This window comes from Meriones unguiculatus, chromosome 7 (assembly GCF_030254825.1).
Source record: "Meriones unguiculatus strain TT.TT164.6M chromosome 7, Bangor_MerUng_6.1, whole genome shotgun sequence".
NCBI lineage: Eukaryota > Metazoa > Chordata > Mammalia > Rodentia > Muridae > Meriones > Meriones unguiculatus.
Window position 1 is genome coordinate 32,931,789 of NC_083355.1, and position 21,869 is coordinate 32,953,657.

Below are 21,869 nucleotides of genomic sequence, written 5' to 3' on the forward strand. Positions count from 1 at the left end.
CCTTTGTCTTTGACCTTTGTCAGCTACCAAATACTGTTTACATGAAAGTCTTTATGGACACTGACTGAGAGCTAGACACCAAAGTAAGGTCCGCCCGCACCTACATGCCTCTGATATACTCAGAGAGCAGTCATCTGAGAGGTGCCAGGCCCGAGGACTGAGCAGCTGGCTGTAGACAGGCCGAGGGCAACAAGGTAGTGGCTATAAGAGGAAGGGAGGGTCTCAGTCCCCAAGCTGGCAAGCCTACCCTGAGTTCAGGCCCTTACCAGTTAGGGACTCTGCCAAGACATTCTGACTCTTGCTGTACCAGCTGCCAGCCATCATTGTGCTGTCACTAAATCCCTCCATTTTGGGGAAAGCAACATCAGGTGTAGAAAATGAGGACAAGGCAGAAGTCTGAAAGCAGCCTAGCTGTTGCTGCTTCTAGAGTTTTGTCTGAGTGGAATGTTTTGTTGAACAGGGAAGAGCCTTGTCCAAGGGACAGAGGTCAAACCACTGATTAAGAAACCAAGATCTAGACCTTGTGGTGTGCACCTGCAATGCCAGTTACTTGGGAGGCAAGGGGACCACAAGTTCAAAGCCAGCCTGGGATCACAAGTTCAAAGGCAGCCAGTTTAAATTGGTGAGATCTAACCCAGAGAGTACTAGGGCTGGGGATAGATCAGTGGTAGAATGCTTGCCTAGCATACATGAGGCTTGAGGTTCAACCCCAACACTAAGGGGTAGCGGGGGGTGCAGGCTGGAGGGCTCACTCATACCTCAAAACCTAGGAAGGGTCTTAGCTTCAAGTACTGAGCTCTGACAAGTAGAATGCAGACAGCAGTCCTGGAATTTGAAAGGCACCCCCAGCCCCACCACAGGACAGCCCACCCTGAGAGCCCAGAAGCATGCTCCTGTCTCAAGCATCACAAGTAGGATCCAGTACCAGAGGAAGAGAGCGGCTCTCAGGTGGAGGGAGCTGCAACAAGACCCCTGGACGCCATGATCAGCAGTGGTTGTCTTTCACTTCCTGTGAGACTGACAGTTGGGGCCCAGCTAGGTGTGGAACTCAGGCAGCCCAGTGTGGTTATTCGCGCAGGCTCTTCTGGCCTCCCCTCCCCACCACTGTTTCCATTCTCACCATGCAGTTGCGTCTGGGTCATGCACACAGGAAAGCAGCCGGGGCTTTCCAAGGGACTTCTGAGAAAGCCAGTGAAAGCTTAGGTGTTGGCTCAACAGCCTAGGCCCTCTTGGGGAAACCTTGTTCCCTCCAGGAGGTAAGTTCCGGCCTGGCAGTTGCTCTGGCTATCCACCAAGGCCCCTTTTCTGAGAAGGCTGCCAAAGAGCTCAACACCTATGCAGCTTTTACTTTAGATGGCTGGGCTAGAGAACTTCAAAGGCTCAATCTGGAACGGAGGGTAATGACCCATTCACTGATGATACAATGAAAGCACTCGTGGGGACCTGTGAGTGGACGTGAGTAGCCTGGTCACTACCAGCTTGCTTTCCATGGGCTGGGATGAGACAAGCACAGGGTCAAGAGACAGCCACCGGGTCAGCAGCTCTTCCTTCTCACACTTTCCACAAGGGACAGTAGCTGAAGGCCTGGTGCAGGTCACTCTGCTAGCAAGATGGCATTCCCCCAAAGTTCTGGGAATCACCCCCAGTTGTGACTAATTGCGAAGATGGTGTAAATATTGAAGAATACCTAATAATTGGAGATCAAATTTTACACATTACTCTATTATTATTTGGCTTTCTGAGACGGGGATCCATTCCGTAGCCCAGACTTGACCTAACCCTGAACACCAGCTTACCGGTGCTAAGATTTCAGCCATGCGCCACATCTGGCCCTTTTAGACCAGCTACACGTCCTCATTCTTTACGTCCAGTCTTTGCAAATCTAAAGCAAACATGGTGAACAGGAGTAATTTCTCCTTTTTTACAGATGGAAACTTAAGAGAAACCAAAATGGGACACAATTTCTGTGACTTAGGTGAGAATATATGTTAAACTTTTTATTACAAAAACTTCACATCTAGGCATTACCTAGATGTGGCATTCACATGTGGTATTACCCATGTCTCCTCCCTTCTAGGCCAGAGGAGGGCCTGCTTTCCATGGAAACACAAATACCCTACAGTGGCTGTAGACCAAGACCCTACAGCTACTAAGGTAATAAGGGGACTGTGAAATGTGACACTGGTAAAGGTACAGCAAGTACAGAGAACAAAGGGAGGAAGAAGAGAAGTAAAAACAGGGTCAAGGGATAAAGGTAGTAAGGAGTCTAGGGATTCCTTCAAAGAAGACTGCTACCTTAGGTCTAGAGGACAGAACACTGGATTTCCAGTCAGAAGGTATCCCTGCTTCCTGATCCACCAGCAAGCACAGCAGAACGGCTCTCCTGCAGCCTCAAAGGCAGGCCAGAGAGGGCAAGTGAGCCCTCGCTCTGAGAGGAAAAGGGACGGAGGCATGGGCCACAGCTTTAAGTACATCCCTAAAGTTCATTTTATTGGTATTTGAACCAAAGTCCTGCCCATGGTCAAAGGCAAGGCCCTGAACAGAGGTAGGAAAATCAGTATCTTACTCTCTCCTTACAGCCTCTGAGAATCCACCAACCCAGACACTCCCGCTACACTAGTGGTCAGAGAAAGTGAGATGACTCAAGGGCCGGATGCAATGCTTTCACAGGAGTCTGCTGATCCTAAGACGGACAGCAGGAGCGTTCGGAGCTCTGCCTGTTTAATCTCACAGGGAAACAAGCACAGGCTGAGTAGAGAGCAAGACGCCCTGGCCTGCACCTAGGTCTTGATCGCCGTGTCTCTGGATTTGTAGGCCACTCCTCGGCTTTTCAGCTCCCGCACGATTCCTGTGACAGGAAAAGAAACAAGCCCATGACAGAGTCTTGAGGATGAAGACCCCTCACCTGCCCACCACTGGGGTTGCCTGACTATCACTTAATTTCCAGGCAAAGAGCTACCAGGGAAGAAGTGGGGCTCACAGGGTCACCAAAAACCAAAGTTTGGAGCCAAAATGTATGGGTGGTAACAACCAAGATATAGGTTGTTGGAGGGCCCTGCTGCTGAAGATTGCAGCCTCCATGACCTAGATATCTTGGTGCAAGATGGAGGACTCCCTTCCCCTAGTGGGGCTTCTTACTCTCTGCCGGTCCTTGTTTGGGGGATGTCCCTGCGCTAGATAGGTGGCTTATTGTAGAAACAGCCTCTGACAGTTTCCTCCAGAATGCTCCCTGGGCCCCTCCCCGTATGATCATTAGACAGTGAGCCCCTGGCACTGCCAGCAGGACCATGGTGCTTAATGCAAACGAAGTACACAGTGAACCCCTTATCAGACTACCTCCTGACTGCTTCCCCTTTCCTATTTATTTCCCTCACCCCTGGAACAAGATTGATCTGCCTCTCTAAGGCTGGTCCTGTAACTGTCATTCCATCATGCTCCCCCCACTTCTGCTCCTCCCATCCTTGTGGGCTGGTGGCCAATAGCCTCTGAGGAAAGAGGAGACCCACAATTGGTGTTAATTCACATAAAAGGCTGGCTTCTGCTGGGCCCAGCACTGTCATTACCTTGGGGCAGGCGACCAGTGACTGACACAGCATATACACCCGGCTTAAAGTTACCTGAGGAAGAAAGATTAAAATGGGAATGAGTTAAGACTGGAGACCAGGGGCTGGAGAGACGGCTCAGAGATTAAGAGCACTGTCTGCTCAAGAGGTCCTGAGTTCAATTCCCAGCACCCACATGGTGGCTCACAACCATCTATACTCGGATTTGATGCCCACTTTTGTCATGCAGGTATACACGCAAATAAATAAAAATATTTATTTTTACATGTATAAAAATAAATAAATCTTAAAAACAAACAAACAAACAAACAAACAAAAAAACAGACAGACTGGAGACCAATGGAGAATTACGTCAAAAATGGAGAGGTAGGGGTGTGTGTGTGTTGCATGTGCGCACACGCATGAGCACATTCCATGGCTCACATGTGGGGGTGAGAAGACACCATACAAGGTCAGTTCTCCCCTTCTACCGCGTGGGTCCTCAGGATTAGACTCGGGTTGTCCAGCCTGGCATTGCTGAGCTATCATGCCAGCCCCAAGGCTCGACCTTTCTATAATCCCCTTTCCCACCATGGGACTGCACGCCATGCTGATGTAAGACATCCCTTCGGACCCTCAGGTGCACTCCCAACATGCACAGGCCAGGACAGGAAGACACTTACTGACGCGCTGCCACTTGGAGACCCAGCTGTCCTCTGGACTCATCATTGCAATGATTCTAGAGAGGGAAAAGAAAGAGTCAGCCTGAGCCTATCCTGCTAGAGGGGGCTACTGAGCAAAGCAACAGTCCTGGGAGAGGAACCTGAGAACTCACCACAGAAAGCTGGGAAGTAGTTCTAAAGGTGGGAAGGAGCTGACTTAGGAGGGGCAGGAGAGAGGTCCTTCAGTCTATGTCCCTGGCAGCTAGTGAAAAGAGCTTTACCCAGGCATGCCAGCACAGCCCAATTACTAGAGGTCCAGAGCCTGGTGCAAAGGAATCAAAAGAATGGATCCTCTTACTGAAAACTAAACGGCCAAGCATACCCTCTAATGAGCTGTATTATAAACATGCGTATTTCACAGCTTCTCACCACTGAGACTCACAGGTGAGACAGTACACGCAAAGTGCCTGCTACAGAGCCTGACAGAGTAGATGCCAAGTGTCACTTCCCATTCCAACAGTCCTTCGGCAGGTAGCTCCGATTCCATAGGCTGGAGCAGAAAGGCTGCTCAGGCCTAGAAAGCCACTATGTGAGCAGACAGGTAATACGAGGAGCTCGCAGGTTACTTGTTATTCATCTATTCAATCAGTTACCGGGGCCTAAACTGCCAAGTCTGTTCTAGAAACTGTCACTGCTGACTGCCTCCTCCATGGCCATTCCCTGTTTTCTTGGCAATAATGCTCAAGTCTATGATTTCACTCTCAGTCTGAGTGGAACTAATTTCATTCCCAGGAGTGGCAAGAAGAGCGAGGACAGCTACTCGGCTCTGCAGACTGATCCAGGAGAGGCAATTACAAAGGCTCTCCCCCCACCATCACTGCCTTCTCTGCATTCACAATCTACTCTTTCAGCCCAAAGGTCTATGGTCCTCGGTACCCAAAATTTACCCTAAAGAGAATGCCCACACTTCTCAAAACATACCCAGTGTTCCTAGCCTATGCCTTTGCTTCAGTCAGAATCCTTTTATTTGAAATGTTCTATCTCATCTCAACTTCCTCCAAACTCCTATAGTTCTAGTCAGGCCTGACCAGGAATGCTTGCAATCCCTGTTACCATGGAGGCTGAAGCAGAAAGACTGAGTCCAAGATCTATTTGGCTAACCTAAAATGTCCATGTTTCCAAAATAAGGAAAAAAAGAGGGCTGATCTATTTTGGTGGCAATTATAAAGATGTAATTCACACTCAGCAAGATGCCTCTTAAAAACAAACAAGCCAGGTGTGGCGCACACCTATAATCCCAGCACTCAGGAGGCAGAGGCAAGTGGATCTCTGTGAGTCTGAGGCCAACCAGGGAAACAAAGAAACCCTGTCTCAAAATAAAAACAAACCAACCAAACAAAAAACACAAGAATAGAAAACTTAGAAAGTAATAGGAGGTAGTGAGGAGGGGAGAAATTGGAACCTTTAAGTACTGTTTTTCGGTTCCTCAAACAACGACCTGTTACATTATGATGCAGCAATTCCACCCATGGACATACACCCAAAAGCTCCAAATCACAGACTCAACCAGGTCCATGTAGATTGTCTATGTAGCTGACCTCTGCACAATGGCTGGAATGTGAGAAACCATGGCAGCAACAGATAAAAATCTGCTATACACATAATGTAATGAGAATAGCCAACTTTTAATTTTATCATATTGTATGAATGTTTTGCCTGCATGCATATTTGTCCATCCCATGTGTGCCTGCTGCCCACTGATGTCAGAAAAGGGCATTAGATCCCCTGGGACTGGAGTTATCAATGGTTGTAAGCAGCCATGCCGGTGCTGGGAATTGGACCTGTGTCCTCTGCAAGATCAACCAGGGCTCTTAACCACTGAGCCAATTCTTCAGCTCCCTAAATAGGCAACCTTAATAATTGCATCTCTAAGGGGATATTAAAAGACTGTGGCCTTTTTGGGCACCTGCATTCATGTGCACATAGCCACACATATATTTAATTTAAGAAGAAAAATACACCTTTAAAATAAATAATCTTTTTAAAAAGGCTAGATTGGTAAGGATTAAAAATGTGTGTCATCCTCCCATCTCACTGTGTAACTCTTAATGACTTTCAAAGCAGCTAGTGCAAGCTTTCACTTAGGGATGGGGGTGCCTCCATTTCAGATTTTGTATTCTTAGACCAGGTCTCATGACACAGCTGAGCGCACTTGACACTCGTGTCCTCTTAGCAGCTTGAGAGCTAGGCCTGAAGGCGTCATCAACATACCTAGCTCCTTCATTAATCAACTCTGAATGACTAGTGAAGAAACAAAGGGATGAGAATACATGAATATTAGCACGCACAGGAACTAATCAACATATTTTTTAAAGGAATCAGGTCTACCTTTATAGAAATATAACAAATACTAGGCTCAAGCCCAGCTTATATGTCAGTCTTTAATTGGCCTGGAATGCAGAAAAAACTTAGCAATGCTGTTGCCTTAAGGAAGAAGACCACGCCATTCATGCTTCTCTCATTTCCCTTCCTACCCACGGGACCATGTGCCAAAGGAAAAATCCTCTTATAGGTCTCTTCAAGATTATCAGGTTTGATCCAGCAGTAGTGGTACATGCCTTTAATCCCAGGAAGAGGCATGTGGGTCTCTGTGAGTTGCAGGCCAGCCTGATCTACATAAAGTGAGTTCCAGGACAGCCAAGGCTACACACAAAGAAACCCTGTCTCAAAAAAACCGAAAATAAAATAAAATCAGTTTTGTTTTGTATTATTATTATTTTTCTGGCTAACTTATTTGGGTTTGTGGGGGGGGTGCGCGTGTGCAACCTCTCTCAGAGATCCATGCACGCCAGGGCATGTGTGTTTTGAAGTCAGAAAACAATTCTAGGAACTCAGTTCTCTCCTGCCACCTTGTAGGATCTGGCGATTGAAGTCCAAGGTTATCAGGCCTGCCATCAGCCATCTCACCTGCTGAGTCATCTAGATGGTCTTGTTTGAGACAGAATCTCATGCAGCCCAGGCTATGTAGCCGAGGCTTGCTCCGAACTTCTGATTCTCTGGCTTCTTCCTCTCAGAGGATGGGAGTATCTCACTAAGATACTGTTTGAAGGAGATTACTGTAATTGTACACCTTTATTTTCAAAATGGACCTTCATGGCTTTAGAAATTAACCCCTGGGCTTTGTATATGCCAATTACACATTTTGTTGCTGTATTATACTTCCAACCTTTCCGCATCCGGTGCCAGACGCTGGCATATAAGATAAGCAGCCTCAACTATCATTGAACAGACAAAAGCAGTGAAGCATTGTCAAACAAAACACAGAAAAAGCAAACAGCATTTTAAATGTCCTCCTAACCACTGTTTAAAACAATAAACATAAGATGAAATTAATTTTATCCAAATAAATCCAAAACATTATTTCAACATTTACCTAAACTAAAAAATTAAGGTTATTTTGCATCCTTTTTCTTCATGCTGAACTTTTGCTCTCTGGCATATATCTGACTCTTAAAGCATATTCTAATTTGAACTAGCCATAAGTCAAGTACTCAGTAGCTAAAGGAAGCTCACAGCTACTGGTCTGGATGCATAGAATTAGCATCTCTAAAAAACAAAAAACAAAACAAAACAAAACAAACAAACAAACAAAAACTAGCTGGGACCAGCAAGTCTTAAGACCACAAAGATCACAGACAGACTATGATCTTAACGGCTCCTCCAGTTTGCAAATTACAAAATTCTACTACTAATACTAAATTCCATAAAATATACGCTTTAGGTAACATAGCAGCATACACAGGCAAAAACAATTATTCTAAACAAACCAAGTGTATACTTCTGTGTTCTTTCTAATATGTGAACAGTGTAAATAGTGTGAGTTATAAGTAAACAAAACTTTCAGAGACACTGAACTGTAGGGGTGATAAACTCAACAAACCATTCGCTTGTCAATAATATATGATTTGCTCCACATTTACTTCTTGGGTCACAGCCAAGATGGTGCAGAGGTGAACAAAGGAGCATGAAGAAGCTTACCCATCAAATGAAGAACTGGTGCAGTCATACACCATCTCTCTGTTGCCCTTCATTTGCAGGTATGGATCACAGTTGTCACAACCATCATACTCAAACTGGTCTATCGTCTGCAAAGGAAAAAAAAGGGGGGGGGAGATGAGCATGTACACGATCTTAATATTTCTAACGACGCCAACTTCTTGATTCTCTATATAGTCCAACACCTATTGGTCTCCAAACTATTCCCTAATTTCACCCTCACACTCTTTCATCTCTTGTCCCTAATTCAGCTTATACCCTTTTCTAACCTCTTTGGGGTCAGGTACCCTCTTCAACTACTCTCTCAGCTGCTCTGGCTCCCAGCGTCTTCCCAGTCCAACACAGTAAGTTCACCTGCGGAGCTCAAACTCGTGCTAAGATCTGAAGACTGAAAGGCAGGTGCTAGCACCCGTGCCTTCAGCAGGCACGAAAGCCCTGCTCGCGTTCCTTCGACGTACGCAACGGCTCCCTGAGGCTTTCCACTTCCCCTGGCAATCTCCCGGGATCTCAGATCTCTTTCCCCATTTCACCCTTTCTCCCGTTTTGCCTCCCCAGTCGATCCTACAACCAAGGCCCCAACGGACACCTTGACTAACGAGCACAGCAAACAAGCCCGCAGATGCCGGAGGTCCTTCGGCACCGTCTCCAGGGCCATCTTCACCGACACGACGAGATTACAGGGAAAGACAGTCACAGGTTCCACAGCCGCAGGAAGTAAACAGGCCAGTACCCAGAATGCCCGCCACGTCCTGTACGGAACTTCCGGTTCCGGTGCGGGCGGCCGTCGGCCCCGCCTCCACCCCCCTCCGGAGAAGATGGTTGCTCCCGCAGGAGGCGTGGGCGGGGCAGCCACCTGGGCCGCGCGCGCCTCCGTCACCTGGACTCTCGAGAGCGAGCGGAAGACGGTGCGCAGGGGGGGGTCGGGCCGGTAGGGGCGGGACGGCAGGGCGCGGCCGGCGCATGCGCAGGAGGCGTGGCGCGAAGCGGCCGGCGGAGCTGAGCGCCGTACCGCGGGCGTTTTGATGTTGGTGTCTGGCTGCAGGCCCGGATTCCCTCGGGATCCCTAGGGAGGACCCTGGATTGTTTTGTCTGCTTGTGTCATTTCGTTTGCTTATTTGTTGAGACAGTAAATGGTAATTCCTAAGCTAGCCTCCAGTTCTTGGAGTACCGGACGGTGACCTTGAATTTCTCATCTTCTTGCCTGCGCCTTGGGAGTGCTGGGATTACGAGCGCGCCGCCACGCGTGGGTATTTTACTTTTTAAAGACAGGGCCGCCCTGGTATCCCCGGCCCTCGTCTCAGCCTCCCGAATGCTCAGACTACGACCCTGCCGCTTCGCGCTAGGATGTTTTAAAACTTGAGGCAGTGAGTCCTTGCCCTTCTGGGTCGTCTGCGGAGATAGAAAACAAACCCGGAGAGGCCCCACCCCTCCTTGTGACTGCGAGAGCGTGATAGGGTTTCGTGTGCGGTCCGCAGGAATGTTAGCCTGAGCCGCGCCGACAGGGTTGGGGGGGTTGTGCAGCGAGTATTTAATTCCTCCTACAAGCCTCTCGTTTGCGTGTCCTGGCTGATAATTTACGCTTTGTAAAACTCTTGGCACATTTAGACATAATTCCATGAGAACATCTGTAGGTTAAGGCATCTTATTTCTCGAACGTCCCCCTCCCCACCCCAGCTGCTATTGAACTCTGTAGGTCACAAAATTCCTTGCCTTCTGAACTGGGCACCCAAGACACCTAGTATCCTGAGCAAATCACACAGAAGAAGCACAAGGGATGGTGCAGTGTGAGTAGAGTAAAGGCTCTTCCCGACCATAGGGAATTTGTAGAGGCTGCCAGATCCGCAGAGCCTTTTTGCGGGGACCCCCACAGGAAGTCATACAGAAAAGCACCATTTGTCTTGGAGTGTAGGCAGAGTGTAGACTTTTGTGTTTATCTGAATTGGAGCGCTGGGATATAAATAGTCGAAATCCCTCCTGTTCTGTCCTTACAGGCCTTTTAATTGAAACTAAACTACAGCAAGACTGACTGTTGGCTTTGTCCCAAGCTGCATTTTAATGGAGTCACTGACTGGGTTTTAGATAACTTCCTAGCACTGGGAAAAAGCTTTCCAGGTTGGAAAATATTTTCATTTTGCTATCTCCTGTCAGTCTTGTATCAGCTCTGAAGGAGGATCACTTTATTTATGGGAAAAGCCAGGCACCCTGCTGGGAAGCTGGCTTAGGATCCACCACATAAAAGCTGGGCATAATTGTACGCTGAAAGTATAATGACTGCACTGGGGGCCGGAGATCTGCGGGTCCCAGGGGCTCCAGGCAGGGTCATTGAGAGACTCTGTGTGTGTGTGTGTTTGTTTTGAAACAGTCTCTATTATGTAGCTCTGGCTGTCCTGGAACTTGCTATGTAGATCAGGCTGGCCTCAAACTCACACCTGAATACATGTGTACACACACATACAAGACACAGTATTTGCTTATGGTCACAAAGTCAGTCACTGACATAACAGACTGATCAGCAGAACAATACAGATAAATAACTGAATTGTGATGAAGGTCCAGGTATGCTGCACTTGCTGATCTTACTGGGGATTTAAAACTACCCTACCTTGACTAGCTTTTGATACCACCAGTAACATACAAAGCCAGACATGCCTATGATCCCAGTAATGGGGGCAGGGGGGACGACAGGATCAGCTAGCTATGCAGTAAATTGGGGGTCACGCTGGGCCTCCAAAGTCCAACAAAAGGAAATAAAAAAGATGAAACTGTTATCCTGAGTGAAAAATCATAATGAAATAAAACCACAAAGCCAGCTCATATTTATGGATAAATATATTAGCAAATAAATACATTTGTCAACATAGTGCCTGATTCAAGCATCTTTCTGTCTGGTTCAGATATAAATACCCATGTGGGTGCCAATCTCCCCATTGACTTTGAGGAGAGAGGGTTCTTAAGTACAATCCCATGCCCATTTTGCCCCCACATTCACACTCCAGGCAGGGACATAGCCTGAGGGGCTAACAATGGCCAGGATGTCCTGGGATGAAGAGCTACAGGAGGCCTCTCCGTTCTTGCCCACTTGGTACAAGCAGCCAAGGCCAGCACCCAAATCCACACGTACACCTTCTTTTGGGTGATTGGTTTGTATGGCTTATAGTGGGAAGGTTGGCCTCTGGGCCCTGCAGACCCATGAGGTCATGTTATCATTCTCCATCTTTGCTCTGACAATCAGAGAATTTTGTCCTTGTTCAGCTAGAATTCTGCCTTCATTTCATCTTCCCTCTTCCCAGATGAAGTTTAGTAGACACTCCTTTTTGCCTGCCTTGTATGTAGAGACAGGAGATCTTCAAGGAACGGTTATTCCCTCTATCCCTGTTTTCTACCTCAGAGGAACTGATGTTGCTGGAGTGACAAGGAGTTTGATAGTCAGAAGTTTCATCCCAGGTCTGTCAGAGCCCCCACCTCTGGACTGAATTCTATGCCCTGGGCTCCCTGAAGCCTGCAACTCTAAGATCAGTGTTAGGGACAGGGAGGAAGAACCACCCCTCCCTGAGCACCGAGGAGGCAGCAATGGCTGGAGGAGGTAGAGACCTCTCTAGGGACTGGGCTCACCTAAAACTCCTTTTGTGAAGAAGGAAAAAAATGATAAAGCTCAAGTTGGCCCCGTGAAGCCTTGAAAGGAGCTGAGAAGTGGCCACGTACTCAGCTGAACCCACTGGCTCATGTGAACATGAAGCCCGGGGCAAAGGAGACCCCGCAGGGAAGCCAGTGGGCTCGGAGAAAGAGCAGCACCTTTGGGACGCCTAGATATTCACTCATAGCTTCCCATCAAAAAACTCAGCCTTTAGAGATCCACTCCACAAATGCACACTAGCTGGTTGTCTGGCTGGACACAGGCTTTCTGCACTGCAGGTGTGTTCTGCAGACAGGACTGTGATCCTGGGGCAGGACAAAGCGCCTCCTGCCACCCACCAGTGGTCCCCGGAAGTATGTATGACAGATGCTCACTAAGGTCCTTGCTCCTCCCGGGAGCAGGACTCTGGCGGGTAGAACCCTGAGTCATCTGGAACACAAGCTTGGTTGGCTGAACCTCTCACGTCACACAGCCTGTTCACACAGCTCCTCCAGCTCTTCCTGCGAGCCTGCATTGAGAAGAGAGGGAGAAAAAGGTCACTGATGGTCCAGCTGGTCTCCTGTACTTCTCCCACCTGTGGAGACTGGCTGGGAAGGGACCACGGAGAGGGAGAAGCAGGAAGTATGTCTGGAAAGGTGATTAGGTTGAAAGCTGAGAGGGGCCCCCTGGGGAACAGGAGAGAAAAACAAACCTAGAGAAATACTTCCAGCAACTGCTGTGTGACCAGTACTTGCTATTCATTCATTCACCTGATAAATATTTATTAAGCATTCATGGTGAACTTGGCTTGCTACCATGTGCTGAACAGACTATCCAAAATAAGAAGCTAAGAGAGAAAGCATGCGTGCACACGGATATTATGACAGTGGGACAGAACTAGGGTCATAAGAGAGGCAGCTGTGCCGGGAAGCACAGCCGTGAGGAAAGACTCTGACGGTGAAGGTGTGAGAGCTGGTTTTACGGGAACGTTAAGAATTGGGTTTGAAGAGCCGGGGAAGTCAGTGGGACATTCCAGGCAGCAACAACTATAATTGGTGCTCACCCAACTTGACTGAGGCAGAGGGCAGAGGGACAGGAGGGAGGTAGTGAAGCTGGATGGTGCTGGAGCCCTGAAAGCCACATCAGGTGGGATTTCTCCTGCTGTGACCCTGACAGTAGCATGGAGGGGCAGAGGGGGCTGTGTGGCACAACAGTATGGGACACCACACTGGGTGCGCAGGCCTTTCACCCTCAAGGCCCTGTCAGGGGCAGGCTCCTGCTTTTACCTTCAGGCTGTACTCCATATGGGGAGGGGCCGTCAGTAGTGGACTTGAGACAGAGCTGGCAGAGGCACAGCACAGGAAACAGTGGATGTAAGGATCAGGAAAAGGGAGGCACCGAGTTTAGAGCAAAAGGTGGTCTGACTCTGGCAGCACTCGGATATGACAGCCCGAAGGGAACCATCAAACACCTGCTCTGTGCTCACTGTGGACACTGTCATCCTCCATGTTTTTTGCATGTCTGTCTCCCCTTTGGACCTGGGTCTCCTGGATGACAAGCTCCATGTCCTCAGAAGCCTGCTTAGGACCTAGCACATAGAAAGCTACATGTAATCAGGAGAAGGGAATGAATGAATGAAAGAAAGAAAAAAGAAAGAGAAAGAAAGAAAGAGGAAAGAAAGAGAAGTTCAAAGAAAGAACTTCTCAAGTCCTGCCTCTAAGATTCCAGGCTTTATATTTCAGAGCTTCTGGGGTCCTCTTTTGAGGTAGAAGGGTTCTTTTTTATCAATGGCTAGAGGTGCACAATCCAGCCAGTGTCTCTCAGAGGTGGGAGGGAGTGGGAGGTAGAGAGCCTCCTGGAAAGGAAGGATGGTTGTGCAAAGTGTTGGTTTAGAGCTGAGGATTTACAGAGTTCCCATGAAAATGTGGCTGGCTTTATTAACCAGAGTGCTTGGAAGAGAAGCCGTAGTGGTTCTTTTTTCTGTTTTGTTCTTGGCTTTGGTTTTTTGGCTTTTCAAGGCAAGGTTCCTTTGTATAGCTCTAGCTATCCTGGAACTCACTGTAGACCAGGCTAGTAACTAGAGATCCACCTGCCTCTGCCTCCTGAGTGCTGGGATTAAAGGTGTGTACCAACACTACCAAACAGCTTAATGGTACTTCTACCAAAATCTAAGGGCTCCTAGGGAAGCTGGGATCCACCTATGATTTCTGTGCTTCAGCTGAGTTGTAGCCTCCTCTGTTCACCAGCCCCTTGGCTGTTTTCATCTGGCCTGCAACATCCAGATGTACCGCCCCTCTCCCCAGAACACCTCTTTCCCTCAACACTCACCAGGCTGGGCTGGCAGCACCTGGCAGTGCGGGTAAGGGCATGGCCTGCCCTCTGGTGTGTCAGAGCTCCACTTGGAATGTCCCTCTCCTGGTGAGCATGGTCCCAGAGGCTGGCGGGGAGTCAGATACAACCATACTGGCTGTGGACTTGAGTAACAGGGGCCTGGGACTTCGTGTAGCAGCCTCCTATCCAGGCCTGGAGAGCCGAAGATCAGTGGGTGAACCTCCGGGGGCCAAGGGTAGGCTAGGCTGGGGCTGGAGTGGGGAAAAGCCCGGCAAGCTGGCTGCACAGTCAAGTCCTGGGGCCCGGAGGTTGGCAAGGGTTCTGAGGGACCACTCCGTCGTTTTCTCTGTGTGTGTCGGACAGTGAGGCTGGATTTCTGCAAGTTCAAAAGACTGCTGGGGCTGGGGTTGGCAGCTTCTGCTAGGCCAGGGGCTGGCTCTGTAAGAGCCCTGGGCCGTTGCGGGTTGGGGAGCGCTGAAGAAGCTGTTGGGTTGGGTGTGGTGAACTGCTGGTCAGGGAAAGATGGCTCTGGATGAGTCTGAGAAGCAGGAGGCCTGGACTGTGGGACCCCAGTTTCTGGGCCAGGCTTTCTGCCATGCCACTGGAAGCGTTTTTTGTAGTGGTGGTGGCGGTGGCGGTGATAGTGGATGTGGCTGGAAACCGGGGTCTCCCCTGTGGGCACCACTGAGTCCAGGGAACGGGGGCGAGAGGTCATACTAGGTTGCATCCCTTTCCCTTGGAGATCCCCTTCAGGGCTGCAGTATACCAAGGGGTCAAAGTCACTGCTCAGGGAGCTTTGGAAGGTAGAGCTGCTGCCATGGATGCCCTGCAGGCTGATGTCCGTGCAGTTGACCACCGAGTCACTGGAAGAGCCATGGCAGGGCCCTGAGCTGGAGTCACTGGCTGGCCCATCTGCCAGGTACCCACTACGTTCCGTGCAGTAGCTTTCCCCAGACCCGCTGCTGTCATGAGGCCTGGCCCGTCGAAGGGCCACTGGACAAGCTGCGGGGTACTGAGAGGTACACCGGAGGCGGTTCAGCCCCCAGCCTTGTGCATAGGGGTGCTGAGATACTGCCAGGTGCTGCTGTTCTTCTGGTGCCCGGAGATGTGAAGCCCTGGGGAGGCACTGATGCCGAGAGCCTGTACTTGGCTCCTGGGAGGGCAGGAAGGGTCTATGTCTTGGGGTCCGAACCACTGAATTCCTGGAAGGGCCCAACAGGTAGGCGGAAGGGAGATGATAATGGGCATGACCAGGATGCTGGCGAATGAGGTGGAGTCTCCTGCCTGGTTCCTGGTAAGATGGACAGGTTCTCAGAGCCTGGGAAAATGAGTCTCCCTCTGCAAAAACAAAGAATATGGACATCTTCTTTCAAAAACATAGACTTTATATAGAGAATGAGCTCAGAAAGGTTTAGCTACCTATTTGATCCTGCATAGTCTCTGAGCTCAGTTTGGGGGAGCCAAGGACATCTAAAGTACTCATGCCTGGACTTCCTCCGCCTTTCCGTCAGGCTGTCGATCCTTGCTCCATCTACCAGCCTTATAAAGGGCCCTTTCACCCAGGGCCACCATTAGCTCACATTGTCAGTTTAGACAGACTAGCACAAGGTTCTTCTTCCTCAAGATGTTGATGTCCCTTCCATCTTTTAGAAAATTGCTATATTGATTCCATTAGACTAAGGTCCTTTATTGCCAGAACAATAGAATAATGAATTTGTAAACAACCCAGATTCAGGAAATGAAGATGAGGGACAGCCCTCCTCAACAGACAAGATGCTCTTGAGCAGTGCACAGCTGAAGCCGTCATGGGGCAGGTGCTTCTCCTCAGCCCCACACCGGAAAGCAGCTATGTTCTACATCTGTGCGTATATGCAGGGGAGCCCACGGTCCACCTCCTACCTAGGATGTTGAACATGCAGAGGGGGCAGGTCCGATGCTGGTGCAGCCAGGGGTCCACACAGCTGCGATGGAACTCATGGAGGCAGGAAATGACCCGGAGCTCCTGAAGCAAACAAGAGGGCCCCGACCAATGGTTACAAGGACCTCCCTAACAGCCTTCTTGCAGTCACCTACTCGTAAAAGAACAGGAGGGTAATGGCAGTGTGGGCTTTTGGTAGCTGATGGATTTGGGTTAAGCTGCATGACACTGGACAAGTCTCTCTCTTTTTGTTTTGTTTTGTTTTTTGAGACAGTTTCACATAGTTCTTGAACTCTTGATCCTCCTTTTCCTACCACCCCAATGCTGGTTTAGAGTCATGTACCACAGTTTCTCAACAGTTTCTGCTGTCAGTAAGGATAAGGACCCAGTCTACTCTCCAACTTCCTCTGCCATAGGGCAAAAGTGAGATAATGCTTTTAAAGCACCCCTGTGGCCTGACCCAAGATTCTTTCTCTGCTCATTCTTAGAAGCCAGAAAAAATGACCAAATATTAGAGTGGTCCCTACTGCGGAGGACACATAGGACCCTGATGCACTCTGGAGGAAGTCCTACCTAAACCTGTCATCTTGGCCCCAGCTACCATCTCCGTCTCCAATCTGCTCCACCTCACCTGTCCCTCTGAGAACTCCTCCAGGCAGATGGCACACATGGGGGCTGAGCTGCAGCTACTCCCTGAGTCTGGCCACTCGGCTCGAGCCCGCCTACAGCTGGCTTGGTACCTCCTGGTGGCCAGCTGGCTGATGGCCCAGGCTGTTCGCTGCTGAAGAGGGTCCTGAAGGGAGAAATGGAGTTCACACTGAAGCAAGGGCTCTGCTTTCCTCTCTCCTGGCCCGAGCTTGGACTCAGTTCCATCACCCCATTAGATCTCCCAGCCAAATGACTGCCCTGCAGGGTGTATGCCTTCAAAGCTGGGGCACAGCTGTGACCTTCCATCCCACTGCCTTGCTATATTCCAGTATGCTTTTCTGACACTGATGACTCATGAGAGAAACTTTAAAATAAACAGTATTACTGTAGTCTATGTGTATGCGTGTTTGGTCTGCATGTATGTCTGTGCCCCAGGTGCATGCCTTGTGCTCAGTGGCCAGACCGGGTGTTGGATCTCCTTTACCTGGACTTACAGACAGGAAATCCTGTGCTCACCCATGGCAGGCGTGTGCTACACTGTCGTTTTCTTGATGCAGACTTACCCTGTCTTCACTAAATGCCTACTCCTCTTTTCTATTTCTTTTCTGTAGCAAGCACATGCTACCATCAAAAATATTGTGTATTTTACTTCTTTTATTATCTGCTTCCTCTCACTAGAATGAAAGTGTCTCTGTCTCTCTCTCTCTGAGACAGGGTTTTTCTGTGTAGCCCTGGCTGTCCTGGAACTTACCTTATAGACCAGGCTGGCCTGGAACTTAGAGATCCTCTTGCCTCTGCCTTCTGAGTCCTGGGATTAATGGTGTGTGCCACCTCTCCACTGACCCCCTCTCCAGTGAATGAGTATGCTGGACATGGTGGCACACACCTTTAATCCCAGAACTCTGGGAGGCAAAGGCAGGTGCATCACTCACTGTGAGTTCGAGGCCAGCATGGTCTTCAGGTGAGTCCGGGACAGCCAAGTCTACACAGAGAAACTTTGTCTTGAAAAAAAAAAAAAGAGTGGCGGCATATTTGTTATTTTTACTCATGGTGCTGTTTCCAGCCCCGAAATTGATACATATCACTCAGTAATAATATGTTGAATGAATGGATGGGAAGATGGATGGATAGATGGATGAATAAGTGAACCAACGGAGAGCCTAGAGTGTTTGTTTAGATGGAGACTGTTCTGTAGCCATAACACCTGTCTGCCTCGCTTTCCCCCTTCCACCTCCACATCTCACCCACGCCCGCGTCTGTCAGGCAGCCCACACTGCTCACCGGTCTGCTGCGGCGGGGGCGGCACCTGATGCGCAGCACTGAAGCCAGGATGATCACAAAGATGGTGCCCACCACAGTCAGGAGGATCCACACGTCAGAATCTGGCTGGGGATGTGGGGGGAGGGGATCAGAGAAGAGCGGGGTCATACTCTCTAGAAAGAGGCAGGCCAAGTTGGGAAGGAACACTGGAATAAAGAGAAGGAGCTGAAGGGCCCTGGGGCCTCCCACCTGAGGGATGAAGGGGTGGGCCTGGAAGGACTAGGTACCCTCTCAGCTTTGGGGCTGAGGGAGAGGAATCTCCTGACGCAGCTGTGAGAACTCTTATCTGGAAGGCCACGTGTGTGCATGCAGGCAGAGGAGGAAACCATCCCTTTGCTAAGGTGGGAGCTACTTGCTGAAGAGCGGCGGGGAGTGGAGAGGCACCACCAGAGGTCAGAGCCTGGGAACCGGGCGGGCTGGCAGGCAGGCTTCTCTACTCTGTGCTGTGAAACCACATCTGGAAACAGCTTTAGGACCCAACAGGCCCAATCTGTTCATACTGTAGATGAGGCTCAGAGAGTGGGACACACGCCCAAAGACACATGGCCGGGGCCTGAGGGTGGACTAGAGGGTTCCTAGGGGTGTGGAGGAGAACTCGGAGGTGACTGCAGATGCAAGGCTGGGGCCTGGTGCACTTACCCAGGCTGGGGGCTCCTTCAGCTCAATCCTCACGTGGGCTTTCCGATTCTTGTACACGAACTCCATCAGCTTCTCAGCATCCGTACCCCAGATCAGCACCACTGGCCAAGTCAGCCCCAGGGGCTGCTGCAGCTGCAGAGACCAAAGCCCAAAAGGGCTGCAGTGACATCTGCTTCCCCTAAGAACCCCACCTTCCTCCATCCAGACCCTCCTGGGACACCCGCCTGTTCCTAGGCACCTGCTCGGCAGCTGATCGATCCTCAGTGATGTCAAAGAGCACTGCGCTGGCTCCTCGTTCGCCGGCCATTCGGGCCTGCAGAAACAGAGCAGAGGCGTGTCTGGAGCCAACCGAGGTCACAGCCCAGCTGTGGCTGGCTCTCAACCCTGCACATGCACACACATCTCTCTCTCCCTAGGATGCTATACCCTGTACGCTCACATGTATGTGTGCAAGGAGTCAGGGAGCCTGGGATCCCTTGCTGTCCCAGCCCACTGCCTTCAAAGAACAGCATTCAGTCCTGCATTTTGAAATGGAACACTCACCCAGGGTTCACTGGGTGCCAGATGGTGGCTTTGGCTCTAGGGTAAGATAAAACACAGCCCCTGCTCAGGGATCAAGCAGTGTGAGAACAAAGAGCAGGGAGTGACCAGCAGTTGGAGAAAGATCAAGATGGAAACAGCAGAGGAGGACCCAGACCTGCCGAACCAGGGCCAGGCTCTGGAATGCCACCTCTCAGGCAAAGTGCTGGGAGTCTGGGACACTGTTCTGACCCAAAGCCGCCATGGCAGATTTCCCCACCTCAGAGCCTCACATGGGTGTGTGTGTGTGTGTGTGTGTGTGTGTGTGCTCTCTCCCTGCCCCTGCCACAGTCTAGCTGGCCAACTCTTCGGTTCTAATTCAGGCCAAATGATTGGTCCCCCTCCCTTAGGATGGCCCGCTTGAGGAGGAACTGAAAGGGCTGCTCCCACAAGGACACAAGTGTGCACAGGTGCACGTGTTTGGTCACCGAGGGCTCCGAGAGCGTATCTGAGGCAGTACAGTCTAGCCAGCCAGGCGGCGGCGGCGGCAGCTGCAGCAGATAACAGAGCCAAAGACAGAACAAGGGAATCTGGGGGCCTGTGTCGGGGCGAGAGGAGGAAGATAAGAGCCCAGCAGCAACGACCAACTGACAAGAACAGGCCCTGTGGAGGAGCTGCTCCAGCATGGTATCAGACCTCCCAGATTGCAGCCTTAAGGCCTGCCACCTCCCATGCCACCTCCCTCCCAGGGACCGTGCTGAGTCTCTGGGGTCTTCCTGCAGGCAGTGAAGGGGTTAACTCTTCTGCAAGTCACAGTGGCAGGAAGAGGAGCCAGGGCTGGGACTTACTCACTCTACTAGGGCTTTGATCTAGCTGTCTTCCCAGGGAGAGCCTGTCCGGGCAGGTCCCCTGCCAGGCAGGCTGGGAGCAGCTTTCTCCTCTGCTCTCTGTTCCCCTCTCCCCAAGCAGTGACAGGGGCTAGTGGGCCCCTCAGAACCAGTAGCCTGCAGGCAGGGGACAGGGGGAGGGCAGTGAGACATTTAAGCAGGGCCCCTATTTTGGTTAGGATAACTTTTCTTTCTTCTCTCTTGCTCCTGGGAGCTGGGCTGGTCCCTCTACGGGGCCTGCCTAGGCTAATCACACCTACCCCACGCCCTGAGGAAATTCACAGACTCTACAGTGGACTAGAGAAGAAATAGAGAAATTGCAGCTTCCACTGTCCTCTCAACCACTTCCTCCCAGAAAGGCCAACCCCGCCAACTCCTCCACACAAACCTCTAGGACCCTCTGAACAAGGGCTTTCCGAGCAGGGCCGGGAGAACCCCATAGGGGAATCCTACTGGTACTCTCATGGCCCAGGGATGGGTAAGGCGGAGTACCCCAATAGACACAGAACTTGATTCCCAGGGCTCCAAGGTTCCCATAGCAAGATTCTAGGACCAGTGTGGCCTAGCATGGGGACTCCCTTCTTTGTGGAGATTTTCTTACTTCTTCACCCTGCTCTCTTTGAAGAATTGGGGTAGGAACAGTAGAAAGCAATTACTGGTGAGGTTCAAACACCCCAGCCCATTACAGCCCATAATTACAGAGTTGTAAAAGTGATCAAAGAGCCTAGAGAGTTTGCCAACAGGAGAGAATAAACAGGACTTTCTGGCAGTGGGTTCTTGTGTCCAGAGTTTTAGGGACAGAAAGCAAGATTTGGGGATGAATGATGGTCTAACCTGGGCTCTCTGTACCACCTGCCCACTTGCACCAGGAGTAGGAGCTACCGACTCTATGTTTGAGGAGTGGAATCTGGAAGACAGAGAGGGTGGGTAGACTCCTATAACCAGAAACCCAGGCCTAGGAAAACAGCACAGAGACCTCTCTGGATGCTTCAGGCTGGGCCAGGCCTTGGGCCAGCAGGCAAGCAAGGTTCCATCAGGGACCAATACAGGGTGTGCAGAGAGGGAGCTGAAATCTTGTCTCCTTGATCCACTAGTCAGCTGTTAAATTTCCTCTACAGACCACAGTGGCTGTTTCTGTACATTACCTGCTTATCCATAATGCAGCAGCACCTACTATGCCTGAGGTATCAAGCCATTCGGAAGGTTAAGACTCTGCAGCACATAAAACTATAATGCTCATAATATTTTAGAGCAGTGGTTCTCAACCTTCCTAATGCCATGACCCTTTAATACCATTCCTCATGTTGTGGTGACCCCAATCATAAAATTATTTTGTTGCTATTTCATAACTGTAGTTTTGCTACTGTTAGGATTTGTAATATAAATATCTGATATTCAGGATGGTCTTAGAAGACCCTTGTGAAAGGGTTATTTGACACTCCCCAGAGAGATTGCAATCCACAGGTTGAGAACTACTGTTCTAGAGCATGAATGAAAACAACCATAGTTGATACTTTTTACTTCAGAATGCCCTTCAGTCTATTATCTGGTCCCCAATCTGACACAAATGCTTCATACACAGAACAGACAAATGCAAAGCAGCTCCCCCTAACGGGGCAAAGAGAAAGGGCATTCTTCCACCGGCCTCTGGGCACTTCCCAGAAACACAGACTTAACAGAACATTGTGTTGAAAGTCCATTTGGCCAAAGACTCCAATCTGCTTGGAGAAATGC

The 21,869-nt window shown here is 50.0% G+C and overlaps 2 protein-coding genes across 3 annotated transcripts in view; both read right to left on the reverse strand.

Annotated features, from left to right (window-relative positions):
- Positions 1-2,463: 2,463 nt before the first annotated feature.
- On the reverse strand, positions 2,464-9,006 carry Supt4h1 (SPT4 homolog, DSIF elongation factor subunit). Its single transcript, XM_021663955.2, has 5 exons — positions 8,847-9,006; positions 8,243-8,349; positions 4,226-4,281; positions 3,564-3,617; positions 2,464-2,848 (listed from the first exon to the last, which is right to left on the reverse strand). The coding sequence occupies exons 1-5, from the start codon at positions 8,913-8,915 to the stop codon at positions 2,781-2,783; spliced, it is 354 nt and encodes a 117-aa protein (XP_021519630.1). The 5' UTR covers positions 8,916-9,006; the 3' UTR covers positions 2,464-2,780.
- A 2,065-nt stretch (positions 9,007-11,071) lies between these two features.
- Rnf43 (ring finger protein 43) overlaps positions 11,072-21,869 on the reverse strand; it is a 66,419-nt gene continuing 55,621 nt past the window's right edge. For both annotated transcript variants that reach the window (XM_060387027.1, XM_060387026.1), the window contains 7 exons: positions 18,968-19,042; positions 18,730-18,861; positions 18,052-18,156; positions 16,754-16,915; positions 16,104-16,206; positions 14,202-15,542; positions 11,072-12,402 (listed from right to left, as the gene is read on the reverse strand). In XM_060387027.1, the coding sequence (XP_060243010.1) occupies positions 12,359-12,402; positions 14,202-15,542; positions 16,104-16,206; positions 16,754-16,915; positions 18,052-18,156; positions 18,730-18,861; positions 18,968-19,042 (1,962 nt within the window). In that variant the 3' untranslated portion in view covers positions 11,072-12,358. The remainder of the gene's footprint in view (positions 12,403-14,201; positions 15,543-16,103; positions 16,207-16,753; positions 16,916-18,051; positions 18,157-18,729; positions 18,862-18,967; positions 19,043-21,869) is intronic.

Excerpts from the sequence above, each read along its gene's own strand:
- Supt4h1 (XM_021663955.2), bottom strand. The coding sequence starts at position 8,915 with ATGGCCCTGGAGACGGTGCCGAAGGACCTCCGGCATCTGCGGGCTTGT. Across the intron at positions 4,282-8,242 it reads ACCAGTTCTTCATTTGATGG|AATCATTGCAATGATGAGTC; the intron begins GTAAGCTTCTTC and ends TTCCCTCTCTAG. Across the intron at positions 3,618-4,225 it reads CTCCAAGTGGCAGCGCGTCA|GTAACTTTAAGCCGGGTGTA; the intron begins GTAAGTGTCTTC and ends TTTCTTCCTCAG.